The sequence below is a fragment of the Sarcophilus harrisii genome, chromosome 1 (genome assembly GCF_902635505.1).
Source record: "Sarcophilus harrisii chromosome 1, mSarHar1.11, whole genome shotgun sequence".
Classification (NCBI taxonomy): domain Eukaryota; kingdom Metazoa; phylum Chordata; class Mammalia; order Dasyuromorphia; family Dasyuridae; genus Sarcophilus; species Sarcophilus harrisii.
Genome location: NC_045426.1, coordinates 31093673 through 31116068, shown reverse-complemented (window position 1 = coordinate 31116068; position 22396 = coordinate 31093673). Strand labels below are relative to the sequence as shown.

The following is a 22396-nucleotide window of genomic DNA, read 5'->3' as shown; positions in this document are numbered from 1 at the left end:
TTTGCCATTTAAAACCCTCTACAATTAATTCCCAGCTATCTTTCTGGTTTGTGTTTACTAATTTTTTTCTTCTCACCAAGTCCTGTTGATTCTATCCCTGAAACATCTACTCGTTTCCTCTGAACGTGGCCACCAGGCCGGGACTTGGTTACCTGGCACATAGAAGGTTCTTAATAAACGTTTGCTGCTGTTGACTAACATTCTCGTGCGTCAATTTTGGGGTGGTCTCCAAATTCTGAAGTGCATTCCAGTTTATTAGAATCCTTGGCTTCCATTAGGACAAAACTTTAACTTAAACTGTGGGTGGTGACTCCATTTGAGGTTGAATACCTGAATATGAAGATCTAAAAATTATGATTATCAATAAAAGTTTGATTTGTATGCCTATTTTATGTACCATTGCATACAAATTTCTTGTGAAGGGGAAAGGGTCAAGAGTGGACAAAGTGTAAGAAGGCTTGTGTTCCATCCTCTGACTAGTCTCTTCTTGACATTTAGTTTCTCGCTCTGTATTCTCCCCTGCCTTCGGAGGTTAGTTCTGCCTTTTTTTTTTGCTTCTGAGTCCACAGAGCTGGGGGATCACACGCCGAGCCGGGTAGAGTTTGATAATCGGGAGGCATTTAGGGTTAGAGTCGGGAGGCTAACCCTAAATGCCTCCCGACTCTAACCCTAACCCTAAATGCGCTGCCTCCCGACTCCCGACTCCCGACTCCCGACTCTAACCCTAACCCTAAATTAACCTGTTTGATCCTGGGCAAGTAAGTGCCTCGTTTCCTTGGGCCTCATTCCCACTCTTCCCACCCCCACCCCCGCCTGTAAAGTTTATGGGGTGGTTCTAATTGTTTTTTCAGTCCTTTCCGGCTCCACAGCTGCTACCATCTAGCCTAGGATTCCATGAATCAGAACTAAATTATTTCTGGCCAAATCAAGCCAATATACTTAAGATAGCAACAAGATGGATTAAAAAGAGGAATGACTCGTTGGCTGAGTCTTAAAGACTCAAGTGGCTCTTTTTAAGAAGGCTCACGGACGTGGATTCAGTGGTCTAAAGAACCTGGAGACGAGAAGGAGGGTGCCGAGGGGAGAAGAAACGGCTCACTCCCCGTGCCCTTGGCCCTGAGGCGGGACCAGGGGGAAGGAGCGACGAGCCAGGTTGGGATCCCGGGGCAGACGCGCTGGCTGCGGACTAACCAGGGCGCAGCCAGGGTGGGCAGCGGGACCCGCCGCCCAGGGTCTCGGGCAGGACCAGCAGCCTCGGGCAGCTGTCCCGCCTGGCCTGGGCGCCCCCTGGCCCGGCTCTGGGCTCCGGGCGCCGGAGGTTTCCGGTGAGCTCCCCAGGCCGGTTATGACGACTCCCTCCTCTTTCTCCACCTCCACCGTTCCCTCCTCCTCCTCCTCCTCCTCCTCCTCAAGAGCTAGCCCCAGGCGCCGCCTCCTCCTCCTTCGCCGCCGCGCCGCCGCCGCCGCCGGTTCTCGGGCTCCAGGTGGGACGCGCTCGCTCCCGGGCTCTGCGCAGCCCTGCGCCCCCGACGCTGTCTCTCCGGGGCGCTGGGCTGGGGCTCCTGCCGAACCTAGGGCGCTTGGCTCCCCGAACCCTCCTCCTTCAGCTTGCGGCCGCCGCGGCTTCTCCTTCCCGGCTCCTCAGCTTCCCTAAGTGGCCAGGCCGGCCCGGCTCTGCTCGGGCGCACGGGGTGCACTTGGCCGGCCCGGCCCGGCCCGCCGCGCTTGCCGTCTCGCCTCCTGCCCCCTCGGCTCTCCTCGCGGGTTCTGCGCCGGGCATCTCTCCGGCCCGTCCCACGCTGGCCCGTCCGGAAGCTGCGCGAAAGGGGGCCTGGGTCCCTTGGTGCCCTCCCGGGAACTTGGGCTCGGGGGAGGGTCTGCTTTCGCCCTTGCCAAAGCTGCCCGTCCGAGGGGAGCACGGGCACCGAGGGGGCTGGCCTCGGGTCTACTCTCCTCCCGTTCCCTAGCTAGCTCCCAGTTCTGGCTGGCAGGATGAAGAGAGGCTGCTTTGGCCGGGTGTCAAGGGCAGGACCTGAGCGTGAGAAAGGCTTCTCAGCATTGGGAGAGAGAGAGAGAGAGAGAGAGGGGCCGAGGCAAGAGGGAAAAGAGGGGAAAACTGAGGACAGGGGAGGGGGAAGGAGGCAGGAAGGGAACAGAGGGGGAAGCAGAGGGAGGCAAGCCGGACTGGCCGGGGCAGGGGGAAGGGATTGTGGGAAATTTGTGGACATCCTCTATTCATCAGCTGTAGGGTCTCTTGGAAACTTGCCTCTCACCAGCAATGGGACTCTCATCTTCACTGTGGGAGCAAGGCAGAGGGGGTTAGCCTGGGTGATGTTTGAGAGGGAATTAGCTGGTCTTGGATGCTGTGCCTTTGCATATGCTTTTTATTTTTCTGGACGTGGGAGCACCTTAGATTTAGGGGTAAAACGAACCTTAGAGGTAATCTAGCTTACTTTACTTATTTTTTCAGGGAGTGAAGGCCCAGAGATGTTTGGTAAATTTGCCTGTCACACAGGTAGAACCAGAATTTAAGCCCATGTCTTCTGAATGTAAATCCAGTCTTTTTTTTTTCCCCCAACTGTAACTGGCCTGCTCCCACAGTAGCCCAGTAAGGTAGGTACTGCCTCAGCTGTGCCCCTCTGTATTCTCTTCTCTCTCTTGTCCTTAATTTTCTCTCCTCTTTCCCCTTGCAACCTTTTTTCCTTCCTTCTGGCTCCCATGGAAATGGAATAGACAGCATGAGCACTTAGTGACAAGTTAGAGAAAAGTGGCCCTTCTCCAAACGGCTGCTGAACTGTTCCCCAACCTGCTGGGAAAAATCTCTCCCTAACCCTGTGGGCTCTTCCAAGGCAGGCAGCCAGGTGCCCCAGGGCCCACTTTTCCAGCAGCAGCCAGCTTTCTCTGCTTAGGACTCGTGGGTACATGTCCCAGGCAGGGAGCCAAGTTCTGATCATGCTTCTCTGCTTTTCTCCCATGACCTCAGAGCTGAACTTCCATAGGGAACTCCTTGAATTTGGGATTTTGTTAAGGTCAGAACAGTCAAGGGCCAGGCAAATTTGAAGACACTGACTTTAGAGAAGGCATTAGTCTGGGGGTTAGGAAACTAAGGGGTTCAATTTCTGCCTGTGAGCACATTCTAGTTTTGTGGCCCTGGATCAATCACTTAAACCAGGCAAATTGCTAAGACTTTGGCTGTATAGTTCTGTCTCCGTTGATTCAGGGAATTCCCCACACATATATACAATGCTGTACCGTTTGCAAAGTGCTTTACAAATGTTATCTCAATTGATCATTTGAAATGCTATTCACATTTTACAGAAGAGAAATATGAGATTGAATTACCCGACCATGAATCTGGATCAAAAGAAAAACCAAGCCGTTATGACTGATGAAGTTTGGGGTGACCTCTACATAGTGCTTTAAGTTTGGCAAAGTGCTTTATTTACATGTATGCCTGATTCTTATAAGAGCCTTGCGAAGCTATGGTTATTCCCATTTTACAGATGAGGAACTGTGGCTCAGAGAGGTTATTTGATTAGCCCTGGGTCATATAGGTGGTATTGGATTTGAAGCCAGGTCTTCTGTCTCAAAATTAAGCCTTCTGTATACCGTACTAATTTGTCTAGCCTTAGTCTTAGACTGTGGGGTCATCAGCTTAGGGAAATTGGAGAGCTTGGGGGAAAGGAGAAAGTTTAAAATGGAAATGCCATGGGACATCATTGAGAAACAAGTAACAGGTTTGCCACATGGTGGAGGTTACCAATTCAGGTAAAACACTATGATTCATTGAGTCATATTCTAATAATGAGCCATTAACAAAATTACTCATTGCTTAGGAGGCTCATTAGGGCTTGGTATGGTAACCTCTTAAGTGCAGCGGATACAGAGAACTTGGATTTTAATTCACCTCTGACATTTACAGGACACTTCACATAAAATCATTGAACCCTCAGCTTCTTCATTTGTAAAATCTGGATAGTCAAATCTGGTCCCTGTCTCACAGGGCTCTTGTCAGGAGGCTAGATTAAGTTCTTTGCAAGCCTGAAAAGTATCTGGCTATATGTATATGTATATGTGTATGTGTGTGTATATTATGTGGATATCTACATGTTAAACAGTTTTTAAACATTTTTTTTAATGTTTTGGATTCCAGATTCTAACCCTCCAGAAGCCTCCCTGGGATGGTAAACAATCCAAATGCACGTGTGTGTGTGTGTAGAAAGAGAGAGACAGAAACAGACACAGAGAGAGAGAGAGAGTCTCTTCTAGAAGTTTGATATTTATAGTATTTATATTTTAGTTGTTTTTTAGGGCATTTTAAGGGCATCAAGATGGTATAGTGGATAGAGTGTCAACCCCAGAATCAGGAAGATTCATCTGAATTCAAATCCAGCTGTAGACATTTACTAGTTGTGTGACCCTGGGTATGTCATTACACCATTTCCTCATCTGTAAAAGGAGCTGGAGAAGAAATGGCAAACCATTTTAGTATCTTTGCCAAGAAAACCCCATACAAGAGTCAGATATGACTGGAAACACCTGAAAAAAAAAAAGAGGCATTTTTCATGGGGAAGATCTTAGATTTGGAATTAGATGTAACCTCAGATGACATCTTGTCTTACTTCCTGATTTTATGGATGAGGAAATTGAGTCCCAGAGGGTTGATATGACCTGATCAAAATGTCACAGATACTTGTACATTGGTCTTTAACTCCAAAATCAGCATCCTTCCTTCTTTCTGACAGTTACCAAAATGAAAGATGTAACCTGTCTTATGTGCTTTTTATTTCTTTTTTTTTTTTATAGGTTTTATACTCTTAAAAACATTACAAGCAACTTCTGATCCTCTGAGATTAAAGTGGTAAAATAACTTTTTCTTATTTGTCATTATTAATATGGTCAATTTGCAAAATTGTAATTCTATCACTCTATGATGACACTTTCAATTAAAGATGTTAATTCCCCTTTGGCTTCACATGGTCCCTTGATCCCTCTGAGCCACATAGGAGAGGAAATGAGAAGGTCACCACTGCTGACCTCAGCACAGTATTGGCTTTCCTCCGTGTATAAGGTGACCTTCTTGGTTGACCCAAATCTATCAGCATCTTTCTAAAATCTGTTCACCCCAAACTTGTTAGTGAAGACTAATATTAAAATCAGTGTTGCTGGGGCAGCTAGGTATTGAAATGGATAGACATATGGCCTTGGATCCTGAGTTCAAATCTTGATTTAAACAACCCCAATTGCTTCATCCCCCCCCCCCCCCCAAAAAAAAAAAAACCCAAAACAATCATTGATGTTCTGAATTCCCTCCCTCTCCAACACAATATGGCAGAGAGACAGTCAAGATAAGAATATGGGCCTGCTGACTATTTGGGGTGCTTGGTCATTGATGCCCTTTAATAGAATTGAGGGAAATGAATGAATGATGATGATAATTTCCTTTTGTGTGACAGGCTTTCTTCCTTGGTTATAATGTTCTGGCTGCTTGTATTTGTGGTGCTGCTTCATGACATTCTGGGGAGCAACCAAGATCAAACTTCTCACTTGAAAGACCTTCCGGGGCCATTGTCCTCCACTTCTTGGAACTTTCACTTACCTGATGAGCACGTGCCTTACTTTCTCCACAACAACAGACATCTTGCTGCAGTCTGTGACAGGGATCCACAGTGTCCTTATAAAGTAGGTCTTTCCCCCTTCCTGTTTGTTTATGGAAATGTTGAGGTTCAAAAGAGACCCCATAAGGTTGGGATCACAGACTAGTATTGTCATGTGTCTTAAAAGAATTTGTAGCTTTGAGCCCATCTCGAAGTCAAGGAGCAGAGTTTATTATAATTGTAACACTAGTTGAAGAGGGCTATGTTCCAAAAGGATTTCCCAAAGAACCAGATGCAAAAAGATAAATTTATAGGGAAAAAACAAGAGATCTAGTTCTTCATGTTACTGATATGCTAATTTTATGGCTTAGAGATTGAACTGAGGAGTAGTCTGGTATGCACCTCACTATTGTCTCAGAAACTCCTGTTATTATGGAAAAACAGATTGTTATCTGGCAGTCAACAAAGTTTGTAGGACTGCACTGTAGTATTCCTAAAATCAGGAGACTTTAGGATCTTTGACAAACAGATTGTTAGAACAATAGCACTCCTAAGGTCTGGGGGCCTCAGTTTTTGATAGTGCTGCTAGAAGCTGCACCCTATCAGAAAGATGTTTGGGATTTTGGTTTCAAAACCTGCTGGTTTTTTGACCTTGGGAATGAAACACCATCACCCAAGTAAGTTATTGCTTAGACTTCAGTGGATGGTTTGAAATGACCAAGTAAGCTCTTACTCTATTTCTCTTTTATTGTGAGGGACACAAAAGTAATAACTGACACATGTAGTGCTTCAAAGTTTGCAAAGCACTTTGCATACATTATATCACTTGAGTTTCAGAGTAAAGGTAGTTGTTGTTATTGATAGCAAAATGTACTTTTGATGGGATTCGGAGTCCATAACTAATTTGATCGATGTGGGATTATTGTTGTTGTTGATGAATTATTTCAATTGTGATCGATTTTTTGTAACTCCATTTGGAGTTTTCTTGGCAGAGATTCTGAAGTGGTTTGCCATTTCCTTCTCCAGCTCATTTTACAGATTAGGAAACTGAGGCAAGCAGGAGTAGGTGACTTGGCCAGGGTCACCCAGCCAGTTTGTGAAACCAGTTTTGAATTTATGAAGATGAGGCTTCCTGACTCCAGGCCCAGCACTCTCTGGGTAATGGTGCCTGTAGACTTTTGATTAAAAAAAAAACACCTTTCCCCAATGTACAGCAACGAGACTCTTCTTAAATTTAGAATGCCAGGTGATTGCTAGGCAATGAGGTGTTGAAGTATATCCTCATGGCCATACAGTTTATTTGTCAGGACTTAAGGGGTGTAGGAGTTTGGTGGAAAGAAGTCAAATTTGGAGTCAAAAGGTCAGTGTTCAAATTCTGACTTTGATTCTACCCATGTGACTGTGGACAAGCCATTTAACTTCTCAAGACCTCCATTTCCTCATGGGTTGGACTTTGGCCTCTAAAATCTCTTCTGTCACTTTAATCTCTGATCCTAGGATGTGAATCTTTCTAGACTCTATTTTTTGATCCATTAAAGTCCACTGGCTTTCAAAGTATAGGTAGAACGTGCTTAATAAATACATGAATATATTTAACTTGTGTTAGATTACTTGCTGTCTAGGGGAGGGGTGGGAGAAAAATTTGGAACACAAAATTTTGCAATGGTAAATGTTGAGAATTATCTTTACATTTTGAAAATAAAAAGCTATTCATTATTAAAAAATACATACATATATATTCATGTACTTATGTATATATATACATATTACTCTCCTACATGGACTCCATGCTTAGTAAATTTATTTACAATATTTACAATAAATGTTGATTTAGGATTTTAAATCTATACCTTGAAGAAGCCATCTAGTGCAACTTATTTTACAGATGAGGAAAATGGAACCTAAAGGAGTGATCCGACTTGCTTTTTAAGTTCCATGGGGAGTAAATAGTTAAAATACGATTTAAACCCAAATTTCTTTCAACTCCAAGCCAGTATTCTATGGATCACCTCTCAACATTAAAAAAAAAAACCAAAAAACAGCCCTAAATTAACCAATATACAGGTTTTCACAAAGTCTACAATAGCAATAGGTATTAAAACATGATTTCTACACTTTGCAGAGGAAGGAAAAGACCCTTACCAAGGTGATGGAGGAATCTCTCTTCCTGAAAGTGCCTTGAGACCCTTGGCTTCATCATTAAAGTGTCCATGTAATTAAGATGACCCTATTGCTGCCTCCTTTCTATTTTAGCAGAGTTGAAAATGCTTCAGTTTGGAGCCCATTAAGGCATTGTTTCTTTGCCAGAAAGATCAAAGTTGAGCATTGTAAAGCTTCCTTTCCCAGGCTTGTTGGCACAGGATATGAGGTGGGAAAGAGCTGCCTGGGAATCCTGAAGGATCTTGTCTGTGACCCAGCTGTGGAGCTGCCAGCTAAGCTTACCCACAAGGGGCCGCCCGTGTGTTTGCCAACAGGAAACGTGGTTCTTTTTTGGGACCAGGATTGGTCCTGATGATGAGTGGAATTTCCGATCTCTTTGATTTGATTACTTGTCTCTCCTAGGTTTCCCTTTCACAAGGAAAACAAGGGAATCTTGCAAATACAACTTCAATCGAAAAGAATCGCTGAGGACTAAATCCAGGTCTAGTTTGCTTACCTCAGGGATCATTTATGTTAGTGTGAAGAAGTTCCTTTTAAATTGGCCTAAGGTGCTACAGGTGTGATGGTATTTATTGGCAAACCCAGCAATGAGCATTTTTTGGGAGTGGTGAGGAAAACAATCTGAGTGTATCTCATTTCAAAGAATAATTTCTTTTGTATTGATTTTTTTTTTTGGTTTTTAAATTGCCTTCATTTCCAAATATTTTCTTCCCCTTTCACTCAATCCCCACACTTATTGTTTGTAACAAAGCAAAGTTTGGCAAAACTAATCAATATGTTAATTAAATTTATTACTTGTTTAAAGAAATCTAGCAGTACTAAATACTGCAAAGCCATAGTCTTCCTTTCTACAAAGAAGGGAGGAATGATACACTTTCTCTTTTCCTTTTTGGATCAAACTTGATCATAAATTGCATAATATTTTTTTGTTGTTGTTCTATTTATATAGTTGTATTCATTGTATTATTCTGGATAGTGGTGGTATTCGTTACTTGTTTCACTTCCTATTCCTGAAATTTTTGCTTGTTTCACTTCCTATAAGTTTTCCCATAGGTCTCTAAGTTTTTCATATTCATCATTTTTTTTTTTTTAGGCTTTACTAATATTCTACTATGTTCACACGTCACAGTTTGTTTCCCCAATGCCCTAGTTCATGGGCATCTTTTTTGTTCCAGTTCTTTCCCCTTCAGAAAGTTCAGTTATAATTATTTTTATGTGTTTAGGGTCTTTCTCTCTTTGACTTCCTTGGGGTATATATCTAGCAGTGAGGGGCATGTTTGGATCACAGCATATTTCTTTCAAGTAACTTTTTAAACTTTTAAACATAGAGAACATGAAGTCTTTACTTCTAAGATCCTATTCTTGTTATTGATGGCATTTACTTTCTTAAAATGAGTCTAGTAGAATCAAACTCTTTTTTTGTTTCTGTACTTCTCTCACTTTGGACAGTTCTTGTCACAGGAAGGCTAGGGGCCCAGTAGTGATATTGCTGGGTCAATATAACAGTTTAGTGACTTTTTAGGTACAATTCCAAATTTCTTCCTAGACCAATTCATAATTTCACCAGGAATGCCTTACTGTACCTGCCTTCCCACAGCCTCTTCAACAATTATCATTTGCATTTTTGGTCACTTTTGTCAATCTTATAAGTGTTTTGTAGAACCTCAGAGTTATGCTCATTTGAATCTCTAATTGTTAGTGATTTGCAGAATCCTTTTTTCAATAGTATTTTATTTTCCCAAATACATGCAAAGATAAGTTTCAACATTCACCTTGGCAATACTTTGTGTTCCACATTTTTCTCCCTTCCTTCTCTTCACCCATCCCATCCAAAGTCAGAAAGCAATCATATGTTAAACATATGCAATTCTTCTAACATATTTCTATACTTGTCATGATGCACAAAAATAATCAGATCAAAAGGGAACAAAAACATGAGAAAGAAAAAAAAAACTAGCAAAAATCCAACAGCAACAAAAGAGAAGATACTATGCTTTGATCCACATTCAGTGTTTATAGTTCTCTCTCTGGATATAGATGGCATTTTCCATCCCAAGTCTATTGTAATTGCCTTAAATCACCTTATTGATGAAAAGAGCCAAGTCCATCACAGTTGATTATCAGATTTGCAGAATTTTTCATATATTTGTTGAACATATTTCTTCCTATGAAAATTGCTTTTTTCATATCCTTTGATATTGAGGAATGGCTTTATTTTCATATATTTGAATATATTCCTCCTATATCTTGAATGTGAGACCTTTATTGTAGAAACTTGCCATAAAATTTCCCCCTTTTATCTATTCATTCTAATTTTAACTTTACTGATTTTGTTTATGGAAAACTTTTTAAGTTTTCCTGTAATCAACATTGTTTAATTTATCCTTTCTGATCCTTTTAATTTCTTACTAAGTTATGAGAAATTGCATCAAGATGGGACTTTAATGTTAGACAATTATGAAAAGTGTGTGTGAAAAAGCTGGTTCTGTTTATATTTCAGAAACATTTAAAGCATCTTGAATCCTGTTGGGGCTATGAGAAAGCATGCAGACCAGAGTCTCGGTTTGGTTATCCCATGTGTAATTATGTGGATATGGGATGGTAAGTTTCTCAATCATTTTTTTCTTTTCTGTCTTTAAAATCTTGTATTTTCTTTCTCTTATTGAATCATTTCCTTAGATATCCAGGCAATCAATAATTGAGTATTGATTAAGTACCTATTATGTTTCAGAAACTTTGCTAGGTAGATATTCAAGGTGGATGCAAAAGCTGCTCCACATGTTAATAAATCTGTCTCCCTTTCTTCTCTTGCCTTTAGATAGAGATAGGCTTCAGAGAGACTTCTCTATAGAAGATAAAATACTATTTCTATACGAATTCTAGAGGGGAAATTTAAGTATAAAAAATCTTTGAAAAACATATTAAGTAAATGAAGTAGAACTGTACCTAATTAACAGCTTGTTATCTTAGGTTCTAGGATATAATTCTTTCGTTTCTACTTTGGATTTTATTTTGAAGCCATGAATATTTGCTTAGGCTTGATTTTTATTCTCATGATCACTATTGGATAGCTTTTAACTTTGGAGATTAGAAAAGTAAAAATTAATTAATTTTTTTAAAAAGGATAAATATTCTCAACTTTTAAAAAATATTAGGACTAATACCATTGAATCAGCTCAGGAGATATTCTGGAAACAAGCAGATTTTGGTTATGCAAAGGAGCGCCTGCATGAATTACGGACCCTCTGTCAACCTATGGAAACAGTAGGTATTTTGGTCTTAAAAAGCCTACATTTTTCTTCCTTTAAAAAATCATCTGAATTCCAGTTTTTTAAGAAAAATCATAGATAGTGCTGTGGTGTGTATCATGATGATACAAAGAAGAATTTGTTAATATGCATATTTCTTTAATTTATATCAAAATCTCACACTAAAACTTCCTCAATAGTTCTTTTCCATCCCACCTATTCAATAGCAATAGAGACAGCGTGTCATGGTTTACTCTTTGAGCCTATCTGATTGCGATCTGTGGAAATGGAAGGGAATTCCTACATCCAGAACATAGATCCTTGAGGTATTGATGACATTGGTAATGCTTTGGATTTAAGGTACTTTTTCCTTCTGGAGAATATGAAAACATTTAGATTTATCTTTATAAATTCCCTCTGAAATAATTTGAAAACAGTCATGTTTTCTTCATTTTGCCAATGGCTATTGAATGGGTTAGCCAGAGTCATTGATTCAACAACTTATGGAGGTTGGGTCCAGGTTTCTGTATTTGTGAGGTAATATTTTAATCTTCTGATCCCAGTTTGGGGTTTGTACTCCCATCATCTCTCGAGAGCCAAGCCCTAGAGTTATAAAAAGAACCTCAGTGGCCATCTAGTCCAACGTCCTCATTTCTACATATTAAAAAATGGAGCCTCAGAGAAATTAAATAATTAGCCCATGATGTCGCCCATTATCTCTTGGGGGGGACTGTGAAATTTAAAAAAAAATTGCCTAAACTAAATTAATTCAAATTATATGAAATTGTAAAACTCTACTTTCTCTCTCCCTCCAGCAGTTTGGATAGTTCAGTAGTAGTTCTCCTAAATGAATAATTATAGCACAAAACTGAGCTGGCTTCAGCTGGGCCTGAGTTAGCTTTGTGTTGGTAATAGTGATGTTACCATGCTTTGGCCAGAGAGAGACTACCAACAGATCTGTGGATGACCCTGGGAGACTTTTCAGCTTATTTTGAATGACATCTTCCAAAGTGATGAGTTAGATTTTATCTATACCACCAAAATGGCACCAGTAAAGAGTCTTTCTTCTATGGAAATTGGGGAGATGAATCTCGTGAAAAACTTCAGTTATGAATTTTTCTAATGTGATTAGTAGGATTTTAAAAATATATTTGTTGATAGCTTGGATTTATTCCTGTGAAACTGCTTTTGCTTGTCCTTTGATACTGAGAAATGGCTCTTATTCTTGTGTATTGTTTATTCCTTTAGGGTGATTCCTGGCTACTTTGTTCACGCTACCTTCAGTACTGCAGAGCATCAAACCTATACATTGATCTAAGACAAGTGAAGAGAAATCATGACAGGTACTTTTATAGCTCATCTAAGTCCTGATGGACTCAATAAGCCAATCCATAATTAAGTACCTACTACATTCTAGTCCCTGTGCTAAATTCTGGGTATGCAAAATTGGTGCAAAGCTGTCCTTTCGCTTAAGGAACTTACAGCCTAACTGGAGAGAGAAGCAGCAAACAAATATGTGCAAAGCAAGTTATATATACAGGATAAATTGAAACAATACAGTTGTCCTTTCCATATTTTGGGGCTTAGAGGTATGATGCCTCCGTTATCTGGAAAAACCATGTAAAATATTTTGGTTCTCTCTTCATACCAGAGAAGAAATCTGAATTTTTTTTTTTTTAAATTTTATGGAGTGTTTACAGAACCTTACTTACTGTAAACTTTGGATTGATATTATATGATAGTATACAAAGATTTCATGTATTTCTAAATATCTAAACTTTTTTATGTATTGTCAATTAACCCCTAAGTGCCTTGAGTAGCTGTCTAATATTGCAAGTTGTAGAGCAATTGTTCATCTCCATTATTAGAGGGAACTTTCTCACCAGGAATTCCCTATATCAAAGAAATCACAACTTGGATAGAAAGAAATCAATTTAAATGTCATATTCCTCTAGCAGATTGTAAGCTTTGAGTGGTTGTTTTAATATGTGTTTGTGTTCCCAGAACTTAGTGTAGATGTTATATCTGCTAAGTGGTTAATAGTGCTTGTTGAATGGAACTGAGTGTGTATATTTTGATAGTCTATGTGTTAAGCCATATTAAAAGCTACTGGGAATTAACTTGATGCTTGTTTGTTGTGAAACAGATTTAAGGAAAACTTCCTACAGAAAGGTGACATAGGAGGTCATTGTAAACTTGATGTTCGTACATTGATATCTGAAGGTCAACGGAAAAGCCCTCTACAGTCTTGGTAGGATTAAAGAAATGTTTTTCTCCCTATGGATATATATCTTTGACAAGTATGTGTGGATTATCTATCTAATCCATCTATCTAGTTTGTCTATCTATCTATCTGTCTATCTGCCTGTCTATTTCTCCATCTGTCTATTCATCTATCCATCCATCCATGTATCTGTCTTTCTGTTTAATCTATTTATCTCTCCATCCATCAGCTATTTAACCATCTATCTCTCCATCTATCTTTTTATCTATCTAATCTATCTGGCTGTTTATCTATCTCTCCATCTGAATGTCTGTCTATCATCTGTCTATTCATCCAACCATCCATCCCTTCATTTATATATGTGTCTGTCTATCTATCTAATCTTTCTGTCTTCATCTATCTATCTATCCGTCTAAATGTTCATTTATCTATCTATCCTCTATCCATCCATCCCTTCATTTGTATATATGTCTGTCTGTCTGTCTATTTAACTATCTATTTACCTAGCTCCCTTCTCCCCCTACCCCACACATATCAATGAGTTCACAGGTCCTTTTGAGTGTTTGAGGATAGAAAAGGATTGGAATTTGGCCTGTGATTATGCGACTGTAGGGATACATCCCTATGTGTATTTTCAGATGAGGAAATTTCTCCTTCTTTGCAACTCATAGCCTGAGAGAGTTGCCTAGAACATGGAGATGTTATGGTCTCTCCCTAAGGTCACACGGGTGACACATGTCAGGGTCAGGACTTGAAATGAGCTCTTCCTAGAGCTGAGACCAGCCTTTTCTCCAAATTGTTTTCTATCCATGCTGACATAGCCTAAGATTTTGGTGTGGTACTTTAAATGAGGAAAATATCAATATATTTCTAGAGAAGACAGAGCTGGGCTTATATATAATACCCCAAAACATATATTGCTAGAAATCTAAGTTGTGTGAATATCTGCAACAACATTTAATTGGTCATAAATACCAAGGGGGAATGGATGAATATTTACCAATTAGATTTCATCAGAGAATATCTGTGACCTCATACTTTGACAGTGATGGGAGGGACATACAGAATGATAGAATCTCAGAGCTAAAAGGACCTTAGGGACCATGGAAACCAACATGTAGTTGGATGGGAATCCTCCCTACAAGATCCCAAATGAGTGGTCATTTAATTTTTACTTCATGATTTCTAATGAGGGGGAAACTCAAGGTAGTTCATTTGGCTTTTCGAAAGCTTGAAAGATTAGGAAAATTATTCTGTCATCAAGCCATAAAATCTGATGCTGAAGAAATTCTGTAACTGAGTGATGAGTTTCACAGTCTCTAGGGATAATGTGAATGCAGTAGTGGTGCCTGTTTATAATATTGATCTTGGAATAAAAATAATAACATCTGTATGTGGCAAACCATGATATAAGTGTTTTCTACTATTCATAATCACTGTATTTGGGAACACAGTTTGATTCATAGTGTATATGAAACAGTGGAAAGCAAGCTGGATGCAAAGGAAAAGATGCCTTTGCTATTTATAGTACTTTTGTGACTCCACTCACTATTGCTATTCTTGTTATAATAATAACATAACAATAATATAACATAATAATTAACATAATAAATATAATATAATATAACATAATATAATGTAATATAAGCTTGTTGAGGTCAATATCTGCTTTTGCTTTGTGTTTTTGCCTAAGGCACATAATAAGTGCTTAACAACATTTTTTTATTCATTCATTTTAGTCATTCATTGCTTAAAGTCACCTAGCTAGGTATCTGAGGCAGGTTTTGAGTATGTCTTTCTCACTTCAAATCCAGTACTGTATTCACCAAGGCACATTCATTTTTCCTTTATCTCTGACTCTGGGAAACTTCCCCGATTCTTTATGCTACAGAGTATTTAGTCTTGAGTAGCTTAAATCTTTAGTTTTACAAATAATGTTACAACAGAATATAACTCAATGGTTTAAATTTAAGTTTAGTTTAATCAGTAGAGTACATTTTATAACCTCTTAATATAGTTTGTATCTTAAAGTTGACAATTTACTTAGATTCAAGTAGTAATGATTGTAAGTCATCCATCTCTCCACCAAGTTGTTGATGTAGCAGTACAGAGAATACTTCTAATTTGTCCAGTTTTTCATCTGGAGAGGAAAGAGTTGTTTATTTCTTAGGTTAAGTGTAAATTGGCCTCATGTAACCTCAAAGCTACTGCCTCAGTTTCCTTGGAGTAATTAAGTTGGCTCCCCTAGACAAGTAATCTGCCTCCTGTAGACTCATAAGTTACCAGCTTGCAGTAGGACATCTCAGTAGTTGTTTGAAGGATCTCATCGTTGCTCATTGCAGGTTTGCTGAACTACAAACGTACACAGAGCTAAGCTTCAGACCTATCGAAGATGGCAAGTGTGACATCATAATAGAAAAGCCAACTTACTTCATGAAGTTAGATGCAGGTAATGGAGAGCTTGTCCGTCTGCTCCTTTTGCAGCCGCTTCTGATTGCTGAGCTGCTCTGTGGGGTGTTGCTCATTGGTAACAGTGGAGATGCTGCATATTCACTAGTGGTCATGGATGACAATTTCCTTTGACCATCAGAGTGGAAATGCGCTATCAATTGGGAGTGGAAATTGAACTTGGGTGGTGATAGGAGCAGTGAGTTTCTTTTCTGTTTTTCCTAGCTAAATGAAAGTAGGTTATGCCTTTGGGGAAGGAATATAACTGGTGAGAACTTCTCTTTTCTCTGTCATATCTTATGAGGAAGATTCTTCAAAATGACATAGCTGCCCCACGATCTTCTTTTGATTATGCTTTGTGAAAACTAATTTCATTAAAAGTCATTTTCATACTCAGGGTAGAAAAATACTTTTAAAAACCTTTTCAAGGTGAGCTTTCTAATGTGTGTGTGTGTGTGTGTGTGTGTGTGTGTGACTAAGGATTCACTTTTGTGAATTTTAAAAAATAAAATGATTTTTTTCCCCTTAAAGAGCTGTGTCTCTTTACTACAAACCTATTATTTTAATTTTTAAAATCATGGCCTACTTCTCAGGTTGAGAGGCTATAATACATTATCTTCCTCATTATGAGAGGCAGATTACTCTGCTACACCTGATCAAAATTCATGAGAGGCTGGGCTTAAAGTGAAATATAGAGAACTTTCTGTCATGAATCTTTCAGAATTATCACAATTTATTGATAGTATTTTTAATGTGCCCCGCCTTTTGAAGACATAATTCTTAGGTAAGAAAGTTTTGGGTTCAGAACTCAGACAAGTTCAGGTGTTTGCTTTTTTAAAAGCAGGCACAGAAAATGAAAATGAATTGATCAGGATTCAGTAAAAAATGCAAATTAAAAATAGGCAAGAAAAACAGTCTGTGAAAGAACTGATGCCACAGTGAACATTTGAAATTTATGTACACACTGATAAAAATAAGCCAAGTAAAAGCAAGATGCTAGCGTGGAGACGGACTTCACCAGATTCCTAACAATGAAGGTCAAAACTAGCATAGAACAGTCAGGGCTTTGCTCCAGGCTGCCAAGTTTAGAGGGTGTTGATAGCCTTTGCACTTCTTCCTCACAGAAACAATTGCATTTAGCACCCAATTAGAGAGGACAATTAATTAAAAGAGGAAGTTACTAAATGACTCATTCCCTCCTCTCCCTCCCCCCATCCTGTTAGTTTCTTTGTGACCTGTTTACTTCCAAGTATGAGAGGGGGAGGAGGTGCTCCCCCTCCTTTCCCTCCTTGGTTCCATTCTCCTTCCCTCTCCCACAACGATCTGGTTATGGCTTTAATGCTATATATGAATCATGAGTGCCACTTGTCCTTTTTTTATTTGGGATTATGAGTTTGAACATCTTTAAGTATAAGATTTATTAGATTACAAAATCCTCAAAAGAAGCAGGGCCTGTGTTTTCTTTTTTCTTCCTTTTTGTCCACTTTCTAGAACATCTAATAAAGTTTGGGACCACTAAAGGGCTTTGAGAAATGTTGTTGACATACTAAATGATGAATGAATGGATGAGAAAGCACCAATTAAGCACTTACTATTTACCAGGTACTAAGTTTTTGGAATACAAAAGCACAAGTTCTACTCCCTGGGCTCAAGGAACTTATATTTTAATAGATAATATTTACATGACTATATGTTTATAGTCTACTTATAGTTATATATATATATATATAATATATATATATTTATATAACTATATTTACAATATATTTATATTATATGTGAAGACCCTTTGGGCAGTCTAGTAAAGCCTATTAAACTTTTCTAAGAACAGTGTTTTTAAGTGTATGAAATATACATAGGATTAAAAATTACTATGAAATGTAATTCAAAAATATACACATATATTTAAAGTTCATTGAAATCTAGCTTCAGATACTTAGGAGCTGTATGGTCTTGCAAAATTTATGTAAATTCCACAAATCTTGTTTTTCTTATCTATAGAATGGGGATAGTTTAGCACAGGATTCTTGTGGTGATCAATGAGTCAACATATGCAAAGTACTATATAAATGCAGGCTCTTCTTATTGGGATAAGAAGCCGCATTGAATTAATTTCAAGAAAAGAGTTACTTCCTAATTGGTAAGGGGTTAATCTGGCATCTGGAAAGTGTTTGGTTTTGTCTTTGGACATGTAATTTCATTGTTCTAGAGAACTCCTTCTGCCAAGTCCAGTTTGCACTTGAAAGGATTACATAGTCAAGATATATATATATATATATATATATATATATATATATATATATATATGTATATATATATATATATATATATATATATATATATATATATATATATATATATATATATTAAAGGTAGGATTTATGCCCAAGGCTTCCTGACTTTGTGGCTGGGTCTCTAATCATTACCCAACACTGTCTCTCATTTGGACAATATGAACATATAGCCTTTGTGAAAATTCAATAAATCTGTATCTGAGAGGGTATAATTAGAAGAACTGATTATTTTTGTGATTGCCATTTGTTTCACTATAGGAATAAAGCAATAATGCTTTATGTTTTTAGGTGTTAAAAGGCATAGAATTTCATTTTATATTCAACATTTGTCTCCCTTAAAATATATATATTTTTAAAGTGCTAATCTTTGGGGTTCAATTTCATCTTACACAATTCTACAACAGCTAAATAGGTGCCTACTAATAGAAAGAAGAGAACATGGATATGAACTTTAAAAGTGCAGGCAGTAACCAAGTAACCTTTTATCAAATTCTCAGTGTGCCAACCTAACCCCTTACTCCCCTACCCCAATACCTAGTGTATCTTCCTGTAACACCTGCCTTTCAAGGATGGAAATACCTCCCTCCGAAGAGGCAGGAGGGGAGAGTTTCTCCTATTTGAATTGCAACTTGGTAGGAATTTCTCCAATGAAGCAGTGTTCTATCTAAATCAGCATTTCTTAAATTTTTTCACTCAAGAAATTTTTACATGACTCCAGGAATATAGGCATATAAAATAGGTATAAAATCAAATATTTACTGATAATAAATCATGAAGAAATTTATTTCAAAGCCATTTTTTTGGTATGCATATAATTTCACCATTATTAAAAATGAAACAAATTTATATACTAATAAGATGGATGTGTTTGTTTATTTTTATATAAAAAATTAAATCTTGGCGCAGCTAGGTGGCTCAGTGGATAGAGCAGCAGCCCTGAAGTCAGGAGGACCTGAATTCAAATGAGGTCTCGGTCACCTCCTAGCTGTGTGACTCTGGGCAAGTCACTTAACCCCAATTACCTCAGGCCAAAAAAAAAAAAAATTAAATCTTGGTGGAATATTTCATACCTTTTATTGTTGCCAATTTTTTTTTTTTTTTTTGTCACCTAGCATTTCATTACCTACAATTTAAGAAGCAGTTGTGTTCTATAGTACCATTTATGTTACAATTCAGCTCCATTATGGATTAAATCAGTTTTAAATCAGTTTAACTTCATTCACTGATTTTGAGCTGGAAGAGGTTTTAAAAGTCCTTTAATCCCATCCTACCTGATCCTATTTTAGGTATGAAATAATTGAGATGAGAGAAGTTAGCCGACTTTGCAGAAATGGGATTTGAACCTGGGTCTTTTGCCTCCAAATTCACAATTCCTCTTGTGAATTGGATAGAAGCTCTAATTCCCATTTGCCTATAGCACTGTGCATTTTTTTTTAAACCAGTCAGTCAACAAATGCCAGATGCTGTCCTATGTGCTAGAAATAGAGAAATAAAAAAAAAAAAAAAAAATGGCAGGTGCTGTCCTAGGTGCTGAGAAGAGACAGAAAGGTAAAACCCAATTTTAAGGAACTCACAGTTGAATGACAACATGTAAGCAACCAAATACAAATAAGGTATAGAGGAAATAAATTGGGGGTATTCTTAGAGGAAAGGCCCTGAGATATGAAGAAGGACTTTTTTTTTTTTTTTTTTTTTTTTGCAGAAAATGGGACCTAAGCTGAGGTCTGGAGGAAGCCAGGGGGTGAAGATGAGAAGGGACAGTGATTCAGGCATGGGGGACAATGAGGAAGGGGAAGTGCTTGAAGTCCAAAGATGGAGTGTTGTACCTGAACAACATCCAGGAGCCTGTATCACTGGGCTGTAGACTACTTGGAAAGGAGATTGGAAAGACATGAAGGGACCAGTTTGTGCAGGGCTTTAAAAGCCAAACAGATTTTTGGTTTGATTCTGGAGACCATAGGAAACCATTGGGGTTCAGTGAGTAGGATGGGGATACAGGCCTACGTACTTTTTGGGAAGAACAATTCTACAGCTGAATTCAGAGTTCAGAGAGGGGAGAGGCTTGAGAAAGGGAGGCCAATGAACAGATCATTACATTTTCCAAGTGCCAGGTAAGGAGGGACAGCAAGGGTTCTGTCAGAGGGGAGAAAAGGCTTGTATAGGAGAAGGAAGCTTGTTATGAAGTTAGAAATAACAGAATAGCAGAGCTGATCAGATGTGGGGGTGAGAGAAATTGGAGCTTACCTCATTATCTTTGAGAGAGGCAGTGTGGTACAGCGGTGACTTGTATTCATGTTACTCTGATCTTCATTGCCTATGTGATCTAGGCAGAGAAGAAGGCAGGAATTTCAAATTTTAAAAAAAGGCAGAGAGTGGAAGTGATATTACAAGGAGGGGAGAGTGGCCAATGAATACACGCTCTAATAATTTTTGCACAAAGTCACTTTTCTGTTTTGGACCTCCATTCCCTCTTTTCTAAATGAGGGCACTGGACTAGATGCTCTCTGTGATCTCTTCCAGTTGGAAATTTGTGAGGAGCCTCTGAACTTCTCAGGGTTCCAGATCCTCAACTATAAAACTAATGTCACTGGAGGTCCTTTAGAGCTTGAAACCTATGATCGTTGATTCTTTTTGGTTAATGATAGGTTTCTTTTCTTCAATACCAGGTGTTAACATGTATCACCACTTCTGTGATTTTATCAATCTCTACATTACTCAGCACGTTAACAATTCCTTCAGTACAGATGTCAACATCATCATGTGGGATACTGTGAGTAAGAATATGCTGTGTCCAAAGGCATTGCTTCCTTTAGTTCTCTCCTCCTTTCCCTCCCTCCCTGTCTTCCTCTTTCTCTCTCACTCATTCCACCCCTCCTTCCTTTCTTCTCTCTCTTATTCTCTTCCTTCTTCTCTCTCCCCCCTCTCTTCCTCCAACTTTTCTATCTCTCTTTTGCTGTTTTTCTTTCTTTTTCTTTATCCTCCTCTTTTTCTTCCTTCCCTATTCTTTTCTCTCCCTCCCCCCACCCTAGTCTTTGTCTCTCCTTTTCTCCCTTTCTATCTTTTTCTCAGTGTGAATATAATGGATGCAAGTGGCTTCCACGAGACACACAGAAATCTAAACGTTTGTCCTCATGATTTACAGTGATACTGTTGAAGGTAGAGAGAGTACATTAAATTTAGACTCAAGACAAGGTTCTATTTTGGCTTTACCACTTATGTTAAAGACCTTAGGGGTGTGAATCACTTAATTTCTTCTCATTTGTAAGATATAAAAGGGTGTGTGTGGGGGGGTAGATTCAAGAACCTCTAAGGTGTACTACAATTTGAAGTGTTATGGTGTTACTATTTTTTGGTGCAGATTGTGTTGAAAATATTATAGTCTTTCCATATGGCATAAAGTTGAGAATGACCTTTTGTTTGGGTAAATTTTATTGATCCCAGTCTTTTCTAGACACCTCAATAATTGAACCTCAACTAATTGAACCTTTCCTTGTAGCAAAGAAAAACAGGTAAACAAAAACTTGATGATAGTGACTGTTCCTGACATTGGTTTCAGTGCTCTCTTCCCATTCTCTTCCACCTTTCTACTGAGAGGAAGCCTCAGTATTTTGTTCTCTAGAGCCAAGGTGGATCATTGAAATTACTAAGATCCCTTCCCTTTGGGTATTGTTTTTGTCTATTATTATGGTCTTTTAGCACTGTGCTTGGAACATAATAGGTGCTTAATAAATATTGGTTATTGATTGATTATTTTTCCTCTAGCTCTGCTTTTTTTTGCTCTATATCCATTAAAATAGGTTGAAAGGTTCTTTCTGCCTTGCTTCTGTTGACTTTGTGTGTGGGCTGATCTCTTCTGGTCCTAGACCATTCTGGTTGGATTAAGACAATTTGAACAGCTTTTTCCAACTCTCTTTCTGATCCTTGATCATTCAGGGTCACTCATGCATGGCCTCAGAATGACTTAAGTCTAATGGTTTTATTTTTTCCAGACTTCAATATTTTTAATCTCTTTGCAACATGTGACCCAACTGATCCTTTCCTTCTTGGTGCTTTTCCCCCAATGGCTTCCATGTCTGTTCTTTCATTATTCTCTTCCTACTCCTTTATCTCTTCCGCTGGCTTTTCCTCTTACATCTTCTCCTTAAATGTAGATAGTAGAACCTTTTAAAAAATGCTTCAGAGATCTTTATTCCCCCATCCCTCCAGTATTTTACCCTTTTTTCCCACTCCCTAAAATTGGAAAAACAAGCCCTTGTAGCAAATAATACATAGTCAAAGAAAACATATGCTCATGTTAACTCTGTCCAAAACCTATTCAGCACTGTATTCAACTATTTGGATGAAGATACAGAAAGAATGCTTAGGACATTTTCAGGTGACTCAAAACTGGGAGGGCTAATACACTCCCACACGGTTGGAGTGTGA

At 38.7% G+C, this 22396-nt stretch overlaps 1 protein-coding gene and 1 long non-coding RNA gene across 2 annotated transcripts in view; one reads left to right on the top strand and one right to left on the bottom strand.

Annotated features, from left to right (window-relative positions):
• Positions 1-1442: 1442 nt before the first annotated feature.
• The window catches only part of EOGT (EGF domain specific O-linked N-acetylglucosamine transferase), a 38424-nt gene continuing 17470 nt past the window's right edge, over positions 1443-22396 (top strand). Inside the window, exons 1-10 of the mRNA XM_031953753.1 lie at positions 1443-1484; positions 2471-2613; positions 4807-4861; positions 5457-5682; positions 10258-10358; positions 10913-11021; positions 12254-12348; positions 13152-13256; positions 15572-15678; positions 20638-20741. Coding sequence (XP_031809613.1) covers positions 5476-5682; positions 10258-10358; positions 10913-11021; positions 12254-12348; positions 13152-13256; positions 15572-15678; positions 20638-20741 — 828 coding nt within the window. The 5' untranslated portion in view covers positions 1443-1484; positions 2471-2613; positions 4807-4861; positions 5457-5475. The remainder of the gene's footprint in view (positions 1485-2470; positions 2614-4806; positions 4862-5456; positions 5683-10257; positions 10359-10912; positions 11022-12253; positions 12349-13151; positions 13257-15571; positions 15679-20637; positions 20742-22396) is intronic.
• On the bottom strand, positions 15084-15609 carry LOC116421688. The gene is made up of 2 exons (XR_004232181.1): positions 15513-15609; positions 15084-15369 (listed from the first exon to the last, which is right to left on the bottom strand). It is a non-coding gene; the product is annotated as an uncharacterized LOC116421688 (long non-coding RNA).